This window comes from Drosophila teissieri, chromosome 3R (assembly GCF_016746235.2).
Source record: "Drosophila teissieri strain GT53w chromosome 3R, Prin_Dtei_1.1, whole genome shotgun sequence".
NCBI classification, from domain to species: domain Eukaryota; kingdom Metazoa; phylum Arthropoda; class Insecta; order Diptera; family Drosophilidae; genus Drosophila; species Drosophila teissieri.
In genome coordinates, this window is record NC_053032.1 from 31,812,360 (window position 1) to 31,832,381 (window position 20,022).

Sequence of the window (20,022 nt, forward strand, 5' to 3'; positions counted from 1 at the left end):
TCTTAAATAAGTAAATTAAATTTTATTTAATAAATCAATGTTGGGTGAAAACCATTTAAGAATGCCAAGTTTCAGAATAGCTGAGCTCCTTATAAGCGCAGAAAAATGGTTTAATGGAGTTATTCAGATTTTAAAACAGATGATTCGATTGCTTTATAAAAACCTTATTTTCTTTCTAAATCAAGTAACAAAGTGGTGGATGCTGCATTGTGATTATTACTTTCTATGAAAGCTAAGCTACACATTAGTACGTGTTTCAGTGGACATTAAAAGTAAGAGTGAATAGTGTTTGCTCTTATAAAAACATATTTAAGCTTAGTAAGATGTTTAAAACAGGAATCTTCGCTTCAATATGGGCCCAACCTACATGGACGATGAAGTGGATGCTGTTGACTCAGTATTACAAATATCCGGAATTAGTCCATTGACTGCCTTGTGATTTTGGTTGGACGTCAGCTGGCTGTTGTTGTTGGTCTCCAGTTGGTGAAAAAGAAAAGAACTGGCGGTGCTGGGAGCCTCAGAAAACTGCGCCTCCATTGAGGTTAACGAAGTGGTGGAGGAATTGTCTCCATCATCGTCGGTTCGGAGGCTTTCCCTTCCATTGGCATTGTTGTTGTTATTGTCCCCGGACGAGGGCCCCTCTTCATCGGAGTCGTAGTTAACCTCGGTGTCATTTGAAGCGCTGCTCTCGTCCATCTCGGTGGTGCGTGGTCGACCAGTCGCTCTCCTATGTTTCAAGGCTTGAAAAGACTGCCTCTTTGATTTTCGCTTTCGCTTTCTTTGACCGATTCTGGATTTTGGTGTTTCAACTAAAAAAGGGAAATAATTTGTTCTTATTTCAAATGTTCAAAGGTTTACCCGAATACTTTTCATATCAATACATCCTGAGAGGTCGCAGTAGCAGAAGAGAATTTCATTGTCCACACATAAATGGACAAGTCATGGGGCCAAGTCAAGTTGTGTCAACAAACCCCATAAACTTGCCAATAATTGTGGGTAGCAGTCCGCCCACAGGTGTCAATGGCTCTGACACTATGCAAACACTTGTCCAACAGGATGTCAGTCGACCTGCACCCTTGTATCCCGAACCTATGCTATTGTACTCCACAATCTCAGTCGACGGTTCAGTAACTCCTGACATGGCGACGACTTTGCAGCTAATTATGCTGGCTCTAGTGGGTGGAACCCTCGTTCAAGCCAATGACACGGACTACAAGCTGCTCCTGACCTCAATTGTAGAAGAGCTTGAGGGCGGCCTTGAACTGCATCTAAGGAGTTCCGAAGACGGAGGCAACGATCTTGTTCAGTTTTTGATGGTGCAGGAAAAGAGCTCTATACAAATAAGTGTAAAACAAGAGGAAATACCGACAGGAGCAGAGATAATGAGGCATAATTTTTTCATTTTTGAAGACGTACATCAAATGCATGAAATCCTGACCAGCCTGGTCAACACAGATGGCTTCTACATATTGGCTTTAGAGAAGAACCCAACTGAGGATGATGTAACTCTGAAGGATTTCGCGGCCGATGTTTGGCTTAAGCATGGACATAGTCGGATTTACTACGTTCGAATAAGCCAGGAAAGGGTCCTTCTCTATAATCCCTTTACGCAGAGTTCAGTGGTGGTTCGAGATTCCAAAACCTATGCAAGAATCTACAAGAATCTGGAGGGTTACCCTTTGAGAATATACATTTTCGATTCAGTGTATTCGAGTGTGATTGGAGACGGCGAAAATAACAAGGTTCTAAGTGTAACAGGAGCGGATGCGAAATTGGCCAAAACCGTGGCCAGGCAACTGAACTTCACAGCTGATTTTCTGTGGCCGGATGACGAGTTTTTTGGAGGTCGCCTGCCGAATGGAGAATACAGTGGCGGCGTAGGTCGCGCTCACCGCGGAGAGGTGGACATCATCTTTGCCGGATTCTTCATCAAGGACTATCTCACTACACACATACAGTTCAGTGCGGCCGTCTACATGGATGACCTCTGCTTGTACGTGAAAAAAGCGCAGAGAATTCCGCAATCCATTCTGCCACTCTTCGCTGTTCATACGGACGTGTGGCTTTGCTTTCTGCTGGTGGGCCTGCTTGGAACCCTCGTCTGGCTTATCCTGAGAGCTGTAAATCTAGTTCTATGCATTGAACGCATACCGGATGGTTCACGGACTACGAGGACGAGTTACTTCGGAGCAGCGCTACGCATTTTCATCGACACATGGGTCGTTTGGGTGCGGGTGAATGTGGGTCGTTTTCCCCCCTTTCACTCGGAACGCATCTTTGTGGCTTCTCTGTGCCTGGTGAGCGTGATTTTCGGAGCCCTGCTTGAGTCCAGCTTGGCCACAGTTTACATAAGACCCCTTTACTACCGAGATGCTAATACTTTGAGGGAATTGGACGAATCCGGCCAGCCCATTTATATAAAACATCCTGCCTTTAAGGACGATCTCTTCTATGGTCACGACTCACAGGTCTATCGCCGATTGGATGCCAAGATGAAGCTGGTGGCTGAGGGCGAGGAGCGACTCATCGAGATGGTGTCCAAGAGAGGACGATTCGCGGGCGTCACCCGATCCGCTAGCTTGCAGCTGAGTGACATTCGATACGTGATGACTAAGAAAGTGCACAAAATCCCCGAGTGTCCCAAAAACTATCACATTGCCTATGTCCTGCCGCGTCCCTCGCCTTATTTGAAGGAGGTCAACCGGATCGTGCTGCGCCTCGTCGCCGGGGGCATCGTTAATTTATGGACAGGGGAGGCGAAGGAGCGCGCCAAGTGGAGCATCCAACGCTTCCCCGAATACTTGGCCGAACTCGACGTAGGGCGGTGGAAAGTGCTCACTTTGTCCGACGTCCAGCTGGCCTTTTACGCCCTCACTATTGGATGTCTACTCTCAGCTATTGCTTGCATGGCGGAGATTTTGTTGGGACGCAAACGAACGGCATTAAACAAGATTAAATAACCCCATTAAATGACGATAATTCTATTAAAATCTACGTATAATGGTCCGCTACCGGACTCACCTATTTTAAATTCTTGTGTCCTGCGATTTCGACAGAGCAGAACGCCATCTCGTCGTCGCTGCTCCCGGGCTGCGGCCTCTGCCGATGTGGTGGGTAGCTCGTCGTCGCCAAAGAGACGGTGCGTCTCCTCAAGCCAATCGCTGATCCGCGCCTGCGTGGCAGCCTGCTTTTGTTCGCCGAGGAGCCTCTGGAGCAACTGGTCCACGTTGCGCGGATGTCGAGTGGTGCCCCTAACCGCTAGCTGAAGTAAAGCACGGCGCTTCTTGGCGATAAGGTAGAAGATTCGGTTCGGATAAGTCTGCCAGCTCAGTTCGCTGACGTTGGGCGTGTCGATATCCTGGTCTTGCACATTTTCCTCGTTTTGGTCCCGGTCAGTCTGAGGGTCCTGATCCCAGTCGCGCTCCTCTTCGCTGGGCTCTTCAGTTGGCGAGCTGACCTCGCTGCACGTGGATGTGTCTGTGCTAGTCTTAGAGCTGTTCTGATTGTCCATAGTGCTCCACGACTCAAGCTCGTGCTGCACCAAAGTGTCGAAGAAGGCCAGCATCACCTGGTCCTCGTCGGTGTTGCGGGCACTGAAGTCCTGGGACACATGATCCGATGACTCGCGATGCAGTGCGCGTGTGCAGTAGGGCAGTGCTTCGGCTTGGGTAAGGGATCCTTCCCAGCCCTGCTGGGCAAAGGGACTCCACAGCTATGTTGTCGATTATATTATTATTAAGAGCTATACAGGCGGACCCAACCTACCTTAATGATCTTCTCCACGCCAGAGGAGGCGAGTAAGCAGCGTTCGCGATTGTATCGCACCTGGTTTACGATGGAGCGGTGACCAGCGAGAATTATGGGCGTTGTCTCCATCCACTGGTTCTTTTCATCCACTGATGAAATAACAATAATCATTTGAGGGGAATTTGCAAGCTGAATTCCCTAGGTAACTCACAGTCCACTCCTTCCAGCCGCCAGATAAACATGTTGAAGTTGTCCGAGCCCGAGACCACCAGCTCGTCCTGCGGCCCCGCAAACGTGCAGCTCTTCATGGTGCAGGAGTTGAAGTATTCGTCGTGGTAGAAGGTGGCCACCGGCTCCGGGGATCCCGGACTGTACAGGATCGGCGGTAGCCGGCGGTGCAGGGTGAGCAGAAGGGTGCCGTTGCAATTGAAGCGCACGCTCATGCAGCTCGGTGATTCCGGGATGTAGTTGTACTGACACAGCGGCCTGGTTCACAGTGAGATAGTGAGATAGATACGATAATAAGATTTGATAAATAGTACGATAAACTTACTGCTGGTGGTGTCTAAGATCCCAGAGCATGGCTCCCCTTTTCGCGTTGGCGGTGGCCAGAAAATGGCCATTCAGTGGGTGAAACTCCACGGCGTTGAAGGGCGTCTTGAATTTGGCAAGGGCCAGCGGTTCGGACTTTCCTGCCCGTAGGTCGTACACTAGGATCTCGCCGTGCTCCGTGGCCACGCTGAGGAGGTGGCCACTGATCCTGTCTACACTTAGACCATAAACAGGTCCATCGTGCGAAAAGTGGTTGAGGATTTTCCCTCTATACAAGGAAGGGATATAACCAGTTAACCAGGAATAGCATAAATTATTCAACAAAAAAAAATATGGAAAATGTTAGGGATTTATGGAACTTACGTTTCTAGGTCATGCTGAATGACCAAGTCATCGTTTCCCCCGGAAAAGATGTAGGAGTTTTGGGTGTCGAATCCCAGGCAGAAGATGTTGCTGGCATGCTTCTCGTTCATGGAGCGTGGTTTCCCGAACTTGGACACAACCTCGCGGTCAATGTTCCACAGCAGAACCCTCTTGTCGTCGCCTCCTGGTGGTCGAGGAAGGCACTGATTAGCTGGCAGGGCCGGAGGCAATCAACAGGTTTCTCCACTCACCTGAAGCCAGGAACTGACCACCCGAGCTGAACTCCAGGGCATTCACACATCCGTAGTGACCGGTTAGGTTGCGCTGGTAGAGATTCTGCGCCGCACTCAGGCGCTCGCGGAAAATGGCCGAGGGCAGGTGGCCAGCCACCAATTGGTTCTCCCGCTGGCTGAGGGCCAGGTCCAGGTTTCGGGTCTCCAGGGAGCGCAGGTTCCGCCACAGGCTCATCTTATAGGCTCTGCCAACTGGCCTACTTCACACTGAGGTCGAGAGGCTGCACTTGCAGTGGCTGGGACTAGGATTCAGGTTCTGATGTGGTCTCCAGCGGGGCAGCGGTCTAGGTCCACGCATATCGCTCTCGCTGCGGTGGTGTCGTTCTTTTTTTCTTGTAAAAAATGGGGCTTCGAACTGGAACCGCAGTGCACTACTTCACAGCGAAACAATCCCTCAATTGCGCACTTTTAAAGACCAGAGAAGCACGTTAAAATCATTTAGTTGCAGTTTGTAAAATTCAGCCAGAAAAGCGAACACATAAATGTATTCTATGGAGAGCTGCGACTACTCGTTTTGACGGGTTTATCATCACTTCGCATCGCTCCCTAATCAAAACTAAGGCAGAAAGTATACAAACCGAGAAACCACCGAACAGCTGTTCGCCCAGTCAGCCACAGTGGGACCAAGGCGCTCGAAAACGGGTGCAAAAGCGCACCGGCGGCTCAAGTCGGAGATGAGCCACCCTATGAGGTGGACCCTACTGTCGTGGCAAGAGCGAACCACGTCTCCAAATCATTTTACCTTAGAGATTTACATTGGTATAGGAATGAACTAAAGTTTCAGATCAAATTTTGTAAGCATTTTTCTAAATTTATAGTCATTTTTTGAAATCCCCTAGGTGACTTGAGCGTTTTGCAATGGCCGACAATAATTCAGCACCAGAGAGCGAAAATATAATACCTGGTAAGGTCTTCGACTCAGAAAACGAATAATCCCCCAAAGGTTTGCCTATAAGATTTTAAATATTTGTGTTACATATTGTCGTCCATCATCAAAGCTACTTAGTATGTACTTGCAATATTTGAATTTTGAATACCCTCAAAGGTAGATTTACTCCATTCTGATTTCCTCGCAGTCCTTCTGCAAAATGTCGATGAAAAGGAGCAGGTGCGTCAACTCGGCCTGTACCTTCGCAACCTGCAGGACCGTTTGCGACTGGGCATTCAGGAGCACCAGAAGGTTCTACAGTCGTCGGTGCAGCTGCTCAAGGAGGTGGGCGATGTGAACAACGTGGTGCAGTTCGTCAGATGTGGCCACCAGGCTCAGGCCACCAAGATACAGCGCCTGATCGTGGGCTTCGAGACGGTTAATGCGGTGAACGCCCCACAGACCTCCGCCGTGGCGGGCCTAAGTTTGCCTTCGGACATGACCGAGATTCATGGTCTGTTGGGGGAGTTCGAGCACCTCAACGAAAGCCAAGTTCTGCGGGAGAGCCTAGTGAACTTCAAACGTGCCCGAGAGTCTCTGGAGAAGGTTCTCGGCGCCCTCGAGAAGATTGGCAACGAGTCCCCACGGTCGTCTCCACCAGGAAGTCAGCTCTTTGGGTGTCCCAGTGCCAGCCGCAGCCTGCGCGAGAAGATCGAGGCCTTCAACAAGGTCCTGGAGGACGCCCCCGAGAAGCTGGGGGACACCTGCCGTCATTTTAAGGAGTGCTTCTGTAGCTGCTGCAGCCTGGAGGAGTCCTTCGGGTCCAGCGGCCACAAGCCGCTCCCCGTTGCCTCGAAAACCAATTCGGGCTACGAGGGGGACATAGACAGCGAGGTGGAGCAGGCAGAGGTGGACATGAAGGTTGATCAATAAAAAAAGTACTGGTAAAGAGCTGGTTGGAAAAACAAGGAATGCAAATGAGTTACATTTCGAAGTATCTTTTTAATGACTGCCAATATTTCGTACTTTATAGAACGATTAAAAAAGGAATTCTAGTTTTATCGTAGACTACGTCCCCAAACGAAGCTTCAGTTCGTATAAATCAATCAAACCCTGATTAAGCTCTAATTAATAGACAGGCAAAAGCACTATAAATATACCATCTTAAATGACAGTTAATATGGATGAATTTCAGAATTCAAATCAGCTCTTGCTGTGTTTTATATGAAAAGAAAATATGAAATTAGATCCATCCGTTTTTCTGTTTAAAATGCTTTACTTCATTAAAACTTTAGCTTCCCAAAGCTAGCTTAGTTCCACCATTTGTCTTCTTCTCGTTTTATACATTGTGTTGGAATCTACTTTTGTGCTTAAAACTACGAACTGTTGCAAGTCAACCTCAAATGGTTGTACAAAATAGGCGCGAGTTCTGGTAATAAGGTATTGTCTTCATTGTGACTTGAGGTGGACATACACATTAAAATATCACACTAACTAACATTTATAAAATCACGATGCATCCCTGGATATTCTGGCTCCGTCGAGTTTCCGGCGAGGTTAACAGTTCGACTGTGCGGCCTGGAAAAGGTCCGAGTAGTTGATAGCAAAGAAGATGGCCACTGCTCCAATGGCGGATCCCAGCTGCGTGATGGCGCCCACCCAGACCAGCGACTGTCCACCCTGCGCCCGCATAACCGTGGTGATTCCCAGTTTCGTGTAGCTCACAATCCCGACCAGCAAAGTCCAGGCGGTGACCACGAGTACGGCACCCACGGTCTGATCGTGAAGAGGCGGAAGAGGGCTTAGGGCCGCCGTGGTAAAAACATAGCTGGTCAGGAGACCCGCAAGGATAGAGAGCACTGTGATAATCCGCAGGGAGGTGAAATGCAGGAACATGGCCATGAAGCAGGCCACCGGATTGGCTATCACACTGAGGGTGGCTGCCAGGTGGTACGCTTGGCTTCCGTACGGGGCACTGGAGTAGGACTGTATGCTGCCGAACATTCCGTTGCTGAACAGCGAAATCGCACCGATTAGCAGGAGCAGGTATGTGTACTGTCCTTTACTCAGCTTCTCCGCTTTTGGCTGGTTATCCGCCTCTCCGTAAACGTACTTGTTGCCCTCACTGACGGTCACCTGCGCGTACTCCTTCCTGGCCAAGGGGAGTGAGTTCAAAAGGGTATACCCCACATAGGCCAGCACCATGAGCGCGAAAAGGATGAGGAAGAAGACACGGGTATCGAACCTCGGAGGTGTCTTCTGCAGCTCGTAGACCCCCTCTCCGCTCTCGGTTACGTTGACCAGTACACAGTCGCCACTCTCGCCGATGCCCTGGATCAAAGCCGTCACGCTGGGCAGGAGACCACTCAGGCCCTCTCCAATGAAGTAGGTGACCATGTACTGCTCCTTGAAGCGTCCCATGTAGGGCATAAAAAGCACCGAGCTCGTGCACGCATTCAGCGCCGTGAAGCAGGTGAGCAAAAAGAGGGCTAAGCTGTGATCTGTGCCAGCCACCGAAGCGGTTTTGTTGTAGAAGAACGCCGTCAGCAAGCAGGATATGGCTCCCACCAGAAGCACTCCGTGAATGGTCCAACCATCATTTAGTTTCTTCGGCGAGTACTTCTGGATAGCCGTGTAGAGCAGTGGTCCCAAATTGCCGATCTGGACCATAACGCTAAGGTAGGAGGGCAGACTCCAGCCCTCCGGGGCTTCGTCCACCAGAAGGGGCAGCTGAATGAAGGTGCCATTGACGCCCAGCCAGGTGCCTATGCCGAAGAAGATGGCCAGCACGTCGACGATCCAGCTGCGGTTTCTTGGCTTGGGGCTAATCTCCATATTTTTTCGGGGGCCTCCCCAGTTAAGGAACAAGCTCAGCTCACTTTTCTTGGCCTCGGGAGAGGAGCATCTGTAAAAAGAATGGGAGATTAGATAGACATCAATACTATAGTATACATCTGAGACATAAATCTGGCAATAAACTTCTAGCAATAATTCAAAAATCAGTTACCTTTCATTTTCTGATTAGATTACTTGGAATGTAAAACACCCAATGTTCTTAAGAATAATTAATAAAGAAATATAATAACATGCTACATTGTACGCTGATATTTGCCTAGGTTTATGGCACCCAAGTCTGAATTACGGGTTTATTTTGCTCAATGGTTCAGATAAGCCTTAAAAAGTCATTATCAAGCATATGGTATCTACAGTTCATTATGTTTGTCTTTTGGACAGATAACCAAGTGAACGCGATTAAACTGGTTCTGTGGCTTTACGTTACGTTCCACACGACTGAATGTATGTGCATATAAACATTGTAAACCACACGGGAATCTTGTAAACAGTGTATAAAATCATTTCTGTTGAAAGCCCCCATTTTAAAAATAAGAAAAAGCTGATATTGCAGTCCCATGGAAACACCCATCAATACATTCATTCCATCTACAAGGTTAATCTTTTTCTGGAGTAAAAATAAAATGTGCCAAGTAATACTTTGATTTATTTTGGATATACTAAAATGGATATATCTCTGCGCTAATCTTATTTTCAGGTGATATTAAGTGTGTGCCGTCGGTCACATACGATCCCCATCTAATCTGCTAATTCAATTAATTTGTGACCATTCGAGTGGAGTGCCGATGTCTGCACGTATCTGGCTGAAGACGATAAGAATCACAATCGAACTTAGCTTGCATTAATTTCATCTTTAAAGGGATTCCTCAAGTTTAGAAGGAGTATATCAAAACAAATGTATTGAACATTTTTAGTGGATCCCAATAAGTTGTTGTCGCTACAAATCGGTTTGTTTTACAAATTCATACAATTTGAAAACTCCAAGTTTCAGTTTACTTACATTTACAGTGCTTGCAAGTGAAAGCTGATAACACAATAATGAAATAAGTACGAAATTTGAAATTGGAGTAACACCAGTGGTTGGTTTTCCAAAGTTAAACTTGCTATGTCATGATGCGGTCGTAAAACATAATGCCAGCAAAATTGGAGAGAGAGATGGAATGAAAGCCCGCCCGCAGCATTTTAGCCCGATTCCAAACTGGTTTTTGCCCTTCAGGCGAAAGAGGCGTAAACAAAACCCGATGGCAGTGACTAGTCGCTTACCTGGCGAAATCCGCGGGACTCGGAGATGCGTCGTCCAACGTCGAGATCACGCCGTAGACTGGCCCCGCTGGATTTGTAGGGCTACCAGCTCCACGGTTCCGTTGGTACCTGCTCATATTCGGAGTCGGAGTGTGCTCTTCGAATGGTTTTATGGTCCCTGCGACGACGATTAGATTTCCCGATCCGGGCCACTGTGGCCAAAAGAGCCTCGGTTAGTTATTAAAAATCAACGGCTCAATTGGCGTAATGCGGAATATCGAAGGCAATTGGCAGGTTAATTTTCGTGCGAGCCGTCAATTAATTGAAAGTCGAAGTTCCAATTTGAAGGCCCGGGAAGTCTCAATTATGCAATATTCTGGGATGTTCCATTGACGGCGCAACAGGATGTGAAATGCAAGAGTGTCCAGGGGAAGGAGTCGACTGGAGGTGAGCACGACCAGCTTTCGCAAATTTTGTCAGCCATTTGAACACTAAAAAGTCGAATTTGATTTAATAAACATCGGGTCGGGAGGTAAGAATAAAGCTGACAGTCGAACAGCTGTTCGTCCGGCGAAAAAATACCGCAGCCATCGCACGTGCGACAAAGAGAGCGTGACTAAGATAAGAGAACATTTGAAAATACTGCTCTCTTTATACAGAGTAACTGTTTTGTTATGGGTTTCAAACTCATAAACTGTGTTCCTAGGAGGAGGTGGTTCCAGGCTCGTTTGGCATTCGCCAAGAATGTATCTAAAAGATACATTTTAGCATTCCAGATGTTTTCAACTCAGCTAATACTCCAAAGCCAACTGTGCTATGTTTTTACTGTTCAACAGTGTCTTTAATTAAAGCGGAAAGTAATGAACACCAGTATGTGAAAACCAATCCCCCAGAAACCCAAATGAATGAATAAATGTTCTCCTTCAGCTGCAGCACTTAAAACGCTTGTCACGAAGTGCTTCCCAGTCTCGCAAGTTCCCTTGGTTGCTTAGTTCGAGCAGAGCTGCCGGTACCAGCTTTTGCTCTCCCTGCACTTTGGATTGGAGCACATGGGACAACGCATGAGGAACTTGGGGTTGACCGACTGCTGGGACTTCAGATGGTCTGCCACAACGTTTGTCAGAGCGTCGATGAACAGCGGGTGATCGTTGGGGGCTGCAGCTCGACGGATTTCCTCCACGCCGACCTCCTTGGCCAGTTCGTCGCAGTACTCGATGTCGAGCTCGTGCAGCGTCTCGATGTGCTCATTCACAAAGGCAATGGGCACAAGGATGAAGTTCTTCAGGCCTTGCTTAACATAGCCCTGTAAAGATGGGTTTGCTTTAGTGGATGGAAATGAAAATCCCGGATTGAAGTCACACCTTTATGGCATCATCGGTGGCGGGCGCTAGCCAGGGTAGCGGGCCCACCTTGGATTGCCAAGCCAGGCTGTAGGGATTCGTCTGGCCAAGTTCCTGCATCACCATGTGCACGCTAGCACCAATCTCCGAGGGATACGCGTCGCCCCGGTTCACAGCTTTAAGGGGAAGGGAGTGGGCAGTGAAAAGTATGACCACGTCGTTACGTTTCGTCTCCACAAATTTCGCCAGCTCGTCACGAATTCGCTGGGCAAACGTTTTGATTAGAAGTGGATGGGTTCCCCACCGGTCGATAATGCTCCATTTGATATCCGAGGGCAGATTACTAAAGTAAAGAAGGGATCAAATATACAGCTGCACTTCTTAGGTTCTTAACTTACTTGTTCCGGTAGTGGGTGAATATGGAGTTAAAGCTGGATCCGGAGGTGGCGCAGCTGTACTGTGGATACTGTGAGAAGAGAACAACGCGCTCTGGCTTGTCGCTGTAATTAGGTTAAATGTTTCCATTTAAATATCAAAAAGTTGTATTCTTCAGGACGCCCAAGAAGTCACTAATTGCAGCTATAGTCTATACAAACTTATTTACTAAAACTAAAATATGTTAACGTCCATTTTCAAGACCCTCGGGTTATTTACATCACTCTTATTCTACTTCCCGACCCCACTCACTTTTCGATCTCGGCCAGCGTGTTCTCGGTGAGGGGATTCACGTAGCGGAAACCGACGTAGTGCTTGTGAGGTGCTGTCTCCGGGGAGATCCTGTCCAGCTGCTCGCACATGAGCTGGCCCTGCAGCTCGGTCCACTTAAGGATCGGGGAGCCACCGCCGATCTCCTTGTACTTCTTCTGCACCTCGGGCGTCCTGCGCTGAGCGATCCACGGACCCAGACGGCTCTGCACCGGCAGCTGGATCATGTCCCGGTCGGTCATGATACGAAGCAGGTAGTCATGCACCTGGTCCGTGTGCGTCGGACCGCCCATGTTCAGCATTAGGATCGCTGTCTTCGGTTTCTGACCGCTAAGGTGGCGCACGCCCCCTGCCAGACCACCTGTGGGGGAATATGTAGTTTCGGCGTATAAAAAGTATCCACTCATATACTCACTTGCCAGTCGGCACAGCTTTGTGTTATGCAAAAACATAGTTTCTTTTAAAATGACCCAAATTGATTGCACCGGTGACGAGCAGTGTTACCAGTTGATATTATATTATTTATACCAACGGAGCACGTAACAGACCTCTGTAAAGAAATAACAGTCACGCCATCTATGTAGAAAAGATAACAACTATTGATCTGCAGTAATACAAACATTATCATTGTGTCTTAGTTATCTGTTTTTAAATATTTTCTTTTGTTACATACTTTCTATTTTAATTTCATTTAATGAAACCCCAGCCGATGTTTAGTATATACTGTTTTTAAACCGCACAACAGGAATTTTTCGCGCCTGCGTCCTTATTCCTCTCGCTCGTCATCAACTCTGTGTGCAACGGTAAAGCTAACTGTCGTGCAGTCTCGCTCACGCACGCTGCATTTCGCTCTCGTCGCTTGCTGCGAGTGTTTCGTTTCCTCCGATCAAAGAATATTTTGTAGTTTTTCCACCGAATGCAGGCTCAATTGCTGCGCAAAAACACAAAAAAACTAGCGACCCAGGGTCCCAAAAGTTAAAAAAGCTATAAAAACACCGGAAAGTGACGTTTAGCATCGGTGAACAGCAAAAGGACAAGCGCCGCAGCAAAGTGAAAAAAACGTAGGGAGTTTTGGAGTGAGTGGGAGTGAGAGGGAAGGAGCGCCATCGCGGTGGTGGGTGTACGTGCGCGAGTATTGGTGCTGTGTCCATGTCCGTGTTATCGCCAGCAGCATTCAACTGCTCCAATTCGTGGCGCACGCGCAGGATTACTCGCGCTCTCTTGCTCTCTTTCTCGACTTAGAAGAGGAACAGGATATTTTATTATACTGAAATTCGTACGCAGCAAATTCGCATAGTTGCGAAAGCTTCGCGCTGCCACACGGACGCATTCCGCTACGGGCTCCCCGCACACCCACACACTCTCACACCCGCCCGCCGCGACCCACACACACGCGCCCGCAAGCACCCTCGCGCACAGATCAATGAAAAGGGAAAAAAGTAAATTGCACTTTTTCCGGGAACCAAAAACATGTTGAAATTATCTCACAAGTTGCGCAAAAAATGCCGCAGCAAAAAAGTTGCATGGAAAGCCGTGAAAGCCGTGAATGCGACGAAACTGTGAAACGAAACGAAAGGCAACGAAAGACGGCGGAGAAAGGAGCAAAGAGAGGCTGCAAGGATGTACTGCTTCTCGGAATCGCCAGCCATTGACCACCGAACCAGCGATACGTCTCTAACAACAAAAACCCGCACCTAGCCAATTGCATTTCGCATTTTGCATTTTGCATTCTCACTGCCCCCGGAAGTCAAAGCAGCTTCAGCGGAAATTAAAACAAATCGAAGCCGAAATAAAAGCCAGAGCTAGCGAGCGAACGAGATAGAAATAGATAGAGAGGAAGAGAGAGAAAGAGAGAGCTACCAGAGAGAGCAAGTGCATCCTTTTCACAACGCGGCACACATTCACGACCGGTGACTGCAACTAGCCCACTCCCACACCTCCGCCCCTCTTCACCCCGGCCCCAGTTGTCCCTTGCAATTTGTGATCTCATGTTTTCATAACTTGGGCAGCAGCCGTTGGCACGGATTAGACGGAAAACGTCAAGCATCAGGACGTGAGGAGGTGTACCCCGTTCCAAAGTGCAGGTGAGTTTGCTAAAAGGGGGCCTATCCGGACAACCATTCGGCGGGCGTGCAACGCAAACTGACGGGCGGCAATGAAGTCGACGGCTTTCAGTTAATTAAAAACCTAATAGATGAGAGACAAGTCCATCATTGGAAATGACCTTGTCGTTGTCAAATCCGTCTTTGCTGAATAATGCTGCCACAACTCAAATAAGTGATCACTTCCGGCAAATGTCCTGTTTTCAGACTAAGCTCTAGAGAGCTCCAACTTCTTTTTCGCGTTTTGAACTACTTATGCTTGGACTAACTTTGTTTGCATTTATTATGGTCTGAATAATCAATCCAATCATTGGCTAGTAAAGGTTCCAATAATTTTGAAAAAAAAACATGGAATTACGATCCAATGGGAAATGCGATATTAAGTATGTGCTTTAATATCACACCAGTAGGACAAACTTAAAAAAGTACGACAAAGCTTAAAAGTACAAAAAAAAAACTCCAAGGTATATACGACGCGGATTGAGGATACAGAAGCAAAACATTTACCGCGACATTAACAATCAAAAATCTTTTTTGTCCGCTTTTTTATGCTCAAAGCCACCATTCCTCCCACCCCTCCGAATCGCCCCTTCAGTCCAGCAAACTACCCCCCAGTTAAAAGCTTTGCTCCAATTTACCAGCAAACAGAGAACTTTGTGTGGAGCCCCATTCCATAAAAATAATTTTTAAAAACGAATTCAAGCCGAGCCACACAACTATCTTAATTTTATGTCAGAACTTTAAAAACCCCTGGTATAAAAAATAATACTAGCAAGATTTCTATGTTAGCCAAAAATATACTTTTTCCTAGAAACCATTAAAATCGCTTTGTACTTTTTGTTTTATTAAATTTGCTTCGTTTGTGGTATTTTCTCTTTGAAAAAGGACAAGTCAGGACGTTAATTTTAAAGCAGTATAGTTCACTTGTAGAAAATCTTTAAAGAGAAGGTTTACCCTCGAAATTTCATACTATTTCGTTTGGTCCGCTTATGTGGCATGAAGCCGGGCTGTAATCTAATGTGGGGATAGTGGCTCCCATGCTGTGCAGCCATAATTCCGTCCTTTTGATTCTGCACTCACTAATTAGATAAAACCCAGGGTCTCCCCGCAACTTTGCTAGTTTCTATGGTTTCGAGCATATTTTTGGCATTTTAACGCGACTTCTATCCGTCGTCCAAGTGGCGAGCTGTGAGCTCCAAATTCGGAGTTGCGAGTTCCAGTTGCGGGTTGCTGGTGGCATGTTGCACAGTCGCCTGGCGAGGCAGCTGAGCACCGGCGGAAAGGACCACATGGCGCGACGCGACTGCACTGCAAATAATGTTTTTTCATATTGATGATGGACCCCGATCAGAAAAGCAATTGATCATAATATGAATTGTCAAAGGCTGCTATTCAGTATCGGGCCTCTCCGCCTAACAATCATACCGATACAATGAACCGATTAAAATGATGATAACTTATAGAGGGAAGTATCCTTTTTTTGCCTCAGTGGGTGTGCAGTCGCATGAGCGTGCGGCAAAGCCCAGTGGGTGTGATGGAGGGTATGTGGATATGAGGGTAAGGTGAGGGTGCGACGGTCCCCAGTGGTGGGTCTCTGCTTCGCTGTATGTTCCTTTGTCGGGTGCTACTAACCAGTCAATGTGTGGACAAGGGACTGATGGGGAGGGCGTTGTGGATAAACTTGAACGCAGCAATAACAATACCAAATAATGCCATGATGGGGTTAGAACTGAGCCCAAAACGGGAAATCGATAAATCTGTCTTTCGTCATTGTGGCACTGCCTTAGGCAAAAATAATCGTGAAGTGTAAAATTTTTTATTATTTTAAAATTTCTGTACATATCTTTTTAGATTCAGTTTTTATTATTTATGACCATTTCGTTATAAATTTGGTTTCTTGTAGGGAAGCTATAGCCCAGCAGCTTTGCTTAGCATTGCCAATTCGTTTTTGTACTTGTACTTTGTACAGTTTGCTGCAAGAAGTCTCCGTTTTTTGTTATTTGATAAATGATTTGCCATTTCTGCCGCTGGAGCGGAGTGCGGGCCAGCTATGTCACTCATTTATGCACACACATAGCGAGCGCAATTTATGATGTCATTATAATACATTTTATGCGTGCCTAGACAACATTCCCGGCGACTGGCGACTGGTGACTGGTGGCTGGTGACTGGTAAAGTTGTTCTCGATGTGGTAATGGGTGTAGCTGCTGCTGCTGCTGAACACCCGGGCAACATCTCTCCTGTCTGACTGCTGTACTATGTCGCTGCTGCCAGTGTGACACAAAGTATCTTGTATCTGCATGTTTCAGCTCATGCAGTTCCCCCGCACTGATGCAGTGCACCCGCCTCGAAAGGAATTATGAATAGACTTTTTTCCGTTCCGTACCTCGTACTCCCGGCAGAGATGCCGGTTAGGCTTTGTTAGCTAAATATCTGGTTCCTGCCAGAATTGCTCGTTCAATATGTTTCCCATTGTGCTTAAAAATAAAAACGTAGAGTATGGATATGAAACACCATTCAGGTTCAGGTACAGCAGGTTCTTAGAAATTTCGGAATACAATTTCTAGACTTTAAAAGCTGTATACTCTCCGTAAGTTCTTTGACATCACTGGAACTAGCGTTGAAAACTGGCAAGGAAATCAGTTGTCAGTGACGCAGCTGGACCCCCTGACATGTTCCTGAGGACATAGCTCCACATTCTTCTTTGTACATTGGAATGTCCTGTGCACGATTGTTACATTTTTCATTGCAATTACGGCGGGTGCAAGGAAGGAGTTCGCAGGAGGCAAGCTGCTTTATGGAACAAAATCTCGAGTTGTGGCAATGTGCCAGCCAAGGCTTTACTGGTTTTTCCCTACGTCTCACTTTAATGTCGATGACAATGATCATCCTGATGATGACGATGAATAATCTATCTGAAAATGGTATACTCAATGTTAAGTCCTTGGGTATTGATCGTTAATGAAAGAATGAAATGCAATAAATGTTCAGATAAGAGTTACATTATTGTTGAAAAATAAATCATAACTTTCATTTTGAGGCCAAAGCACTGTTACTGTGTTCACTTAACAGGAAGCTATAAGAAAGGAATGAACTTTGCCTTTAGCGCCATATATTGTTGACGTATAAAAGCTTTTCCAGTGCTGTTAAGGATCCGAATGGAAATGTTCCTCGCAAGAGCCTAGCAAAAAGCAAGTTCAGCTTCCTAACGAAAACTGGGCCAACACAATTAGCCCAAAGGCCAGGCTGGTCCGCTTCATTACCATAAATATACAGCTATGCGAATGAGCGCGCATTTTGTCAAGTTGCCAAGGATGTACCAGAACCAGAAGTGGCCCACATACGCTAAAATATCCTCAATGCGAGAAATGTGTCCTTGGTTAGCTGTAATTGATGTTTAAAGCATAAGCATTAATATAATATATATAATATATAATTGAAAAGTCCAAAATAGCTTATTTGTAAAATGTTACAATTTGTAGCATACTTTTTTGGGAGATGCCATGCGGTAGCGGACAGTGACCCATCAATGTGACCCCCTGCTCTCTTTCCTTTTGTGCCATTATCCATAGTCCCACTGCTAAGCAAACAGTGTTTTATTTATTATTTACTGAGGACGAAAGCCAAGGATTGCAATATCAGCGCTATAAAATCAGAGACAGACAGCTACCCGATATATGCATAATACGGAGGAGCAGTCGGGAGGAGGGCTGTCCAAGTGCTCGAATGCCTTGTCAAGCAAATGCATATGACACATGTCAGGCTCGTGGCTTCAGACCCGCGAAGTGTAAAGCTTCATTAAGTTAGGCATTACGAGATACACTGTCAAACACACAAAGCGATGCACAGTGTAACGCTTGTTAGAGAACAATGGAATAAAATACTTTCGTTGACTACCCCGGTAACTAAGTAAATAATTAGTTTGCTTTACCTTATAGGAATATTTTATAACGAAGAATTGTTCGATTGTCTATGAAGAAATTATGAATTGTGACGCACCAGTATAATCTATAAATGTCGGGCTTTCGGGGCCCACTGTACCTCGACCCATCAGGCGTCCTAGTGGCGAGTAGATGTGCCAGCTTGCTGACAGTCATATGACAGTAAATACTTGTTTGTGGCTCTGAGCTCGTTCTTTAACTCATTACTGCCTCCGCTTTCCGATTGCAGGAACACTCCACTCGCAACGAACCCCGATCTTGCATTTTTATATCGCATTTTTGTAAGGAACCAAGAGGAACGTGTTCAGCATTGACCAAATGCCATCGCTACCAGCTCTAGTTGGACGAGCGAGCAAATACGGCAATTAACAGAAGTTGCCTTCAAACGAAACCCCACCCAAGGCGCAGGAAGAGGAAGGACAGGAACGAAGGAAGATATTCCCAATCGGATCCCCACTAATAAATGCAGTGGAAGAAGAAGTTTACTCGATTGAAAGCAGCTACTGGAAATTCGCGTGTGCGAAGAATGCTTTGTTGTGGACGCAGAAAGGTGAGTAATTGACTTAAACCTTCCAGGGGTGTCAAATGAGCTTCTTTTTAGTGCCATTAACTATTAACTATATAAAGGTATTTTACTAGTGATATGTATAAATGAAAAAGTGCTTTAGAAATAAGAACAATTAGGAGAGGTGGGAAGTTCTACACATACTCGTCCTTTGAAGCGCCATAAGTGGGGAAAGTGGCACAATCTGTCAGTCAACTGAGGGGAGCACCACGGTTCCCTTATTATCATCGTGGCTGCCATAATAAATTTTCAGTTTACGCCTGAATTTCAATGAAGACTTAATTGCAAAATCTGATTTATATGCTGCTGGCGGCGCCGCAGACGATGCGAGGACATGTGGATGGTTGCATGCCACTTTTTGGGGGCTGTTCACCTTTCGGGGTGGTGTTTGCACACAAAGTGCGAACATGTTTCTCTCCCTCCTTAATGCAAGCGATACACAGATACACAGATGGCGACAAATTCAATTACAAGCCACACGTGTGCCGTCTATCGGACTTTAATCAAAGTTACCGCACTATTTAATGCAATTTTTGAAATGAACTCCCGATTGAATGCCGAGTAATTGGGCTGAACAAAGGGGTTTAATCTGCTGGCCGACAGCACTTAATTTGATTGCGATTCGTGCTTAGTGGAATGGATAAGAGTGTTTACTCGACTGCTCCCACCTGGCCCGGCACCACCTCATCCTCCTGCGGCTTGCCCGTACATTAGGCACCTAACTGAGCAAGGTGCTCCAGTTTGACTTGCATGGAGAAGCGGGAAGAAGTGGCAAAGAAATTGAAATGTCTAGGAACCTGAAAGGGTGCTACTTCTGCTTTAGTTATAATCAATAATTTGAACTTACGAATTCATACAGGTTTCTTGGCTATGTTCCCTCTAATCGTTATAAATTAAGACTCTCGAAATTCTTGACAACCTGTAATAGCTATTATTTTAGGGTTCTTTTCATCGTCGTAGCAAGGTTGCCATCACTGGTCGCCTTCTAGGAACTTTGCCAGCCACCAGGAGAAACTTTATGATAAAGTCCTTGCGGATAAGTCCTTGGAGATGCGGTTGCCGACGCATTTGGAACGCAGCCACGCCCTGCGTTCACTCTGCCGGCTGTTTGTTTTAGTTATAGTTGATTATTTTTCTTTTCGCCGCGCTGCAAACTTTGACTTTGGCTCCCTGACATAGCAAAGTTTAACAAATAAATTAATTTACCCTCTGCACTCACGCCGAAGACGCCTGCTTAATCGTCCCGCGGGGCTGGCGAGGAATTCAATTTGCAGTGGGAGCCCTTATCCCGTTCAAAAATGTGCATCTGGCCCGAGAAAGCGGAGATTCGCCGGGAAATCTGTGATCTGTGAACTGGCGAGGGCCAGAAAGGGTATTCCGGGCGCGGTGCGGCCTGGCGCCACTTTTAAATTGCATTTCTTGGCTTCTATGGCTGCCGTTGCTTTAATCAG

At 46.6% G+C, this 20,022-nt stretch overlaps 6 protein-coding genes across 6 annotated transcripts in view; 3 read left to right on the forward strand and 3 right to left on the reverse strand.

Annotated features, from left to right (window-relative positions):
- Positions 1-2: 2 nt before the first annotated feature.
- On the reverse strand, positions 3-5,505 carry LOC122622124 (DDB1- and CUL4-associated factor 5). The gene is made up of 7 exons (XM_043800320.1): positions 4,914-5,505; positions 4,663-4,846; positions 4,301-4,567; positions 3,959-4,233; positions 3,766-3,896; positions 3,022-3,712; positions 3-809 (listed from the first exon to the last, which is right to left on the reverse strand). Exons 1-7 carry the CDS (start codon positions 5,128-5,130, stop codon positions 364-366), a joined length of 2,211 nt encoding a protein of 736 aa, XP_043656255.1. The 5' UTR covers positions 5,131-5,505; the 3' UTR covers positions 3-363.
- LOC122622125 lies at positions 816-2,994 on the forward strand. The gene has a single exon (XM_043800321.1). It carries the CDS (start codon positions 843-845, stop codon positions 2,958-2,960), a length of 2,118 nt encoding a protein of 705 aa, XP_043656256.1. The 5' UTR covers positions 816-842; the 3' UTR covers positions 2,961-2,994.
- A 193-nt stretch (positions 5,506-5,698) lies between the features above and the next one.
- LOC122622128 lies at positions 5,699-6,908 on the forward strand. The gene is made up of 2 exons (XM_043800324.1): positions 5,699-5,859; positions 6,032-6,908. Exons 1-2 carry the CDS (start codon positions 5,814-5,816, stop codon positions 6,754-6,756), a joined length of 771 nt encoding a protein of 256 aa, XP_043656259.1. The 5' UTR covers positions 5,699-5,813; the 3' UTR covers positions 6,757-6,908.
- Positions 6,909-7,250: 342 nt separating this feature from the next.
- Positions 7,251-10,487, reverse strand: LOC122622126 (solute carrier family 52, riboflavin transporter, member 3-A). Its single transcript, XM_043800322.1, has 2 exons — positions 9,940-10,487; positions 7,251-8,728 (listed from the first exon to the last, which is right to left on the reverse strand). Exons 1-2 carry the CDS (start codon positions 10,053-10,055, stop codon positions 7,381-7,383), a joined length of 1,464 nt encoding a protein of 487 aa, XP_043656257.1. The 5' UTR covers positions 10,056-10,487; the 3' UTR covers positions 7,251-7,380.
- A 246-nt stretch (positions 10,488-10,733) lies between these two features.
- Positions 10,734-12,475, reverse strand: LOC122622127 (ferrochelatase, mitochondrial). Its single transcript, XM_043800323.1, has 5 exons — positions 12,379-12,475; positions 11,946-12,324; positions 11,657-11,758; positions 11,280-11,601; positions 10,734-11,221 (listed from the first exon to the last, which is right to left on the reverse strand). Exons 1-5 carry the CDS (start codon positions 12,413-12,415, stop codon positions 10,907-10,909), a joined length of 1,155 nt encoding a protein of 384 aa, XP_043656258.1. The 5' UTR covers positions 12,416-12,475; the 3' UTR covers positions 10,734-10,906.
- Positions 12,476-13,611: 1,136 nt separating this feature from the next.
- Positions 13,612-20,022, forward strand: part of LOC122620814 (rho GTPase-activating protein 100F) — a 30,248-nt gene continuing 23,837 nt past the window's right edge. Inside the window, exons 1-2 of the mRNA XM_043798448.1 lie at positions 13,612-14,047; positions 18,236-18,556. Of these exons, the coding sequence (XP_043654383.1) occupies positions 18,470-18,556 (87 nt within the window). The 5' untranslated portion in view covers positions 13,612-14,047; positions 18,236-18,469. The remainder of the gene's footprint in view (positions 14,048-18,235; positions 18,557-20,022) is intronic.

Coding starts and splice junctions, on each gene's coding strand:
- LOC122622125 (XM_043800321.1), top strand. CDS start 843: ATGTTCAAAGGTTTACCCGAATACTTTTCATATCAATACATCCTGAGA.
- LOC122622124 (XM_043800320.1), bottom strand. CDS start 5,130: ATGAGCCTGTGGCGGAACCTGCGCTCCCTGGAGACCCGAAACCTGGAC. Junction 4,847..4,913: donor TGGTCAGTTCCTGGCTTCAG/GTGAGTGGAGAA, acceptor CTCGACCACCAG/GAGGCGACGACAAGAGGGTT. Junction 810..3,021: donor GACACAAGAATTTAAAATAG/GTGAGTCCGGTA, acceptor TCCCTTTTTTAG/TTGAAACACCAAAATCCAGA.
- LOC122622128 (XM_043800324.1), top strand. CDS start 5,814: ATGGCCGACAATAATTCAGCACCAGAGAGCGAAAATATAATACCTG. Junction 5,860..6,031: donor GAGCGAAAATATAATACCTG/GTAAGGTCTTCG, acceptor ATTTCCTCGCAG/TCCTTCTGCAAAATGTCGAT.
- LOC122622126 (XM_043800322.1), bottom strand. CDS start 10,055: ATGAGCAGGTACCAACGGAACCGTGGAGCTGGTAGCCCTACAAATCCA. Junction 8,729..9,939: donor AGTCCCGCGGATTTCGCCAG/GTAAGCGACTAG, acceptor TTCTTTTTACAG/ATGCTCCTCTCCCGAGGCCA.
- LOC122622127 (XM_043800323.1), bottom strand. CDS start 12,415: ATGTTTTTGCATAACACAAAGCTGTGCCGACTGGCAA. Junction 11,759..11,945: donor ACGCTGGCCGAGATCGAAAA/GTGAGTGGGGTC, acceptor ACCTAATTACAG/CGACAAGCCAGAGCGCGTTG. Junction 11,602..11,656: donor TTCACCCACTACCGGAACAA/GTAAGTTAAGAA, acceptor TCTTTACTTTAG/TAATCTGCCCTCGGATATCA.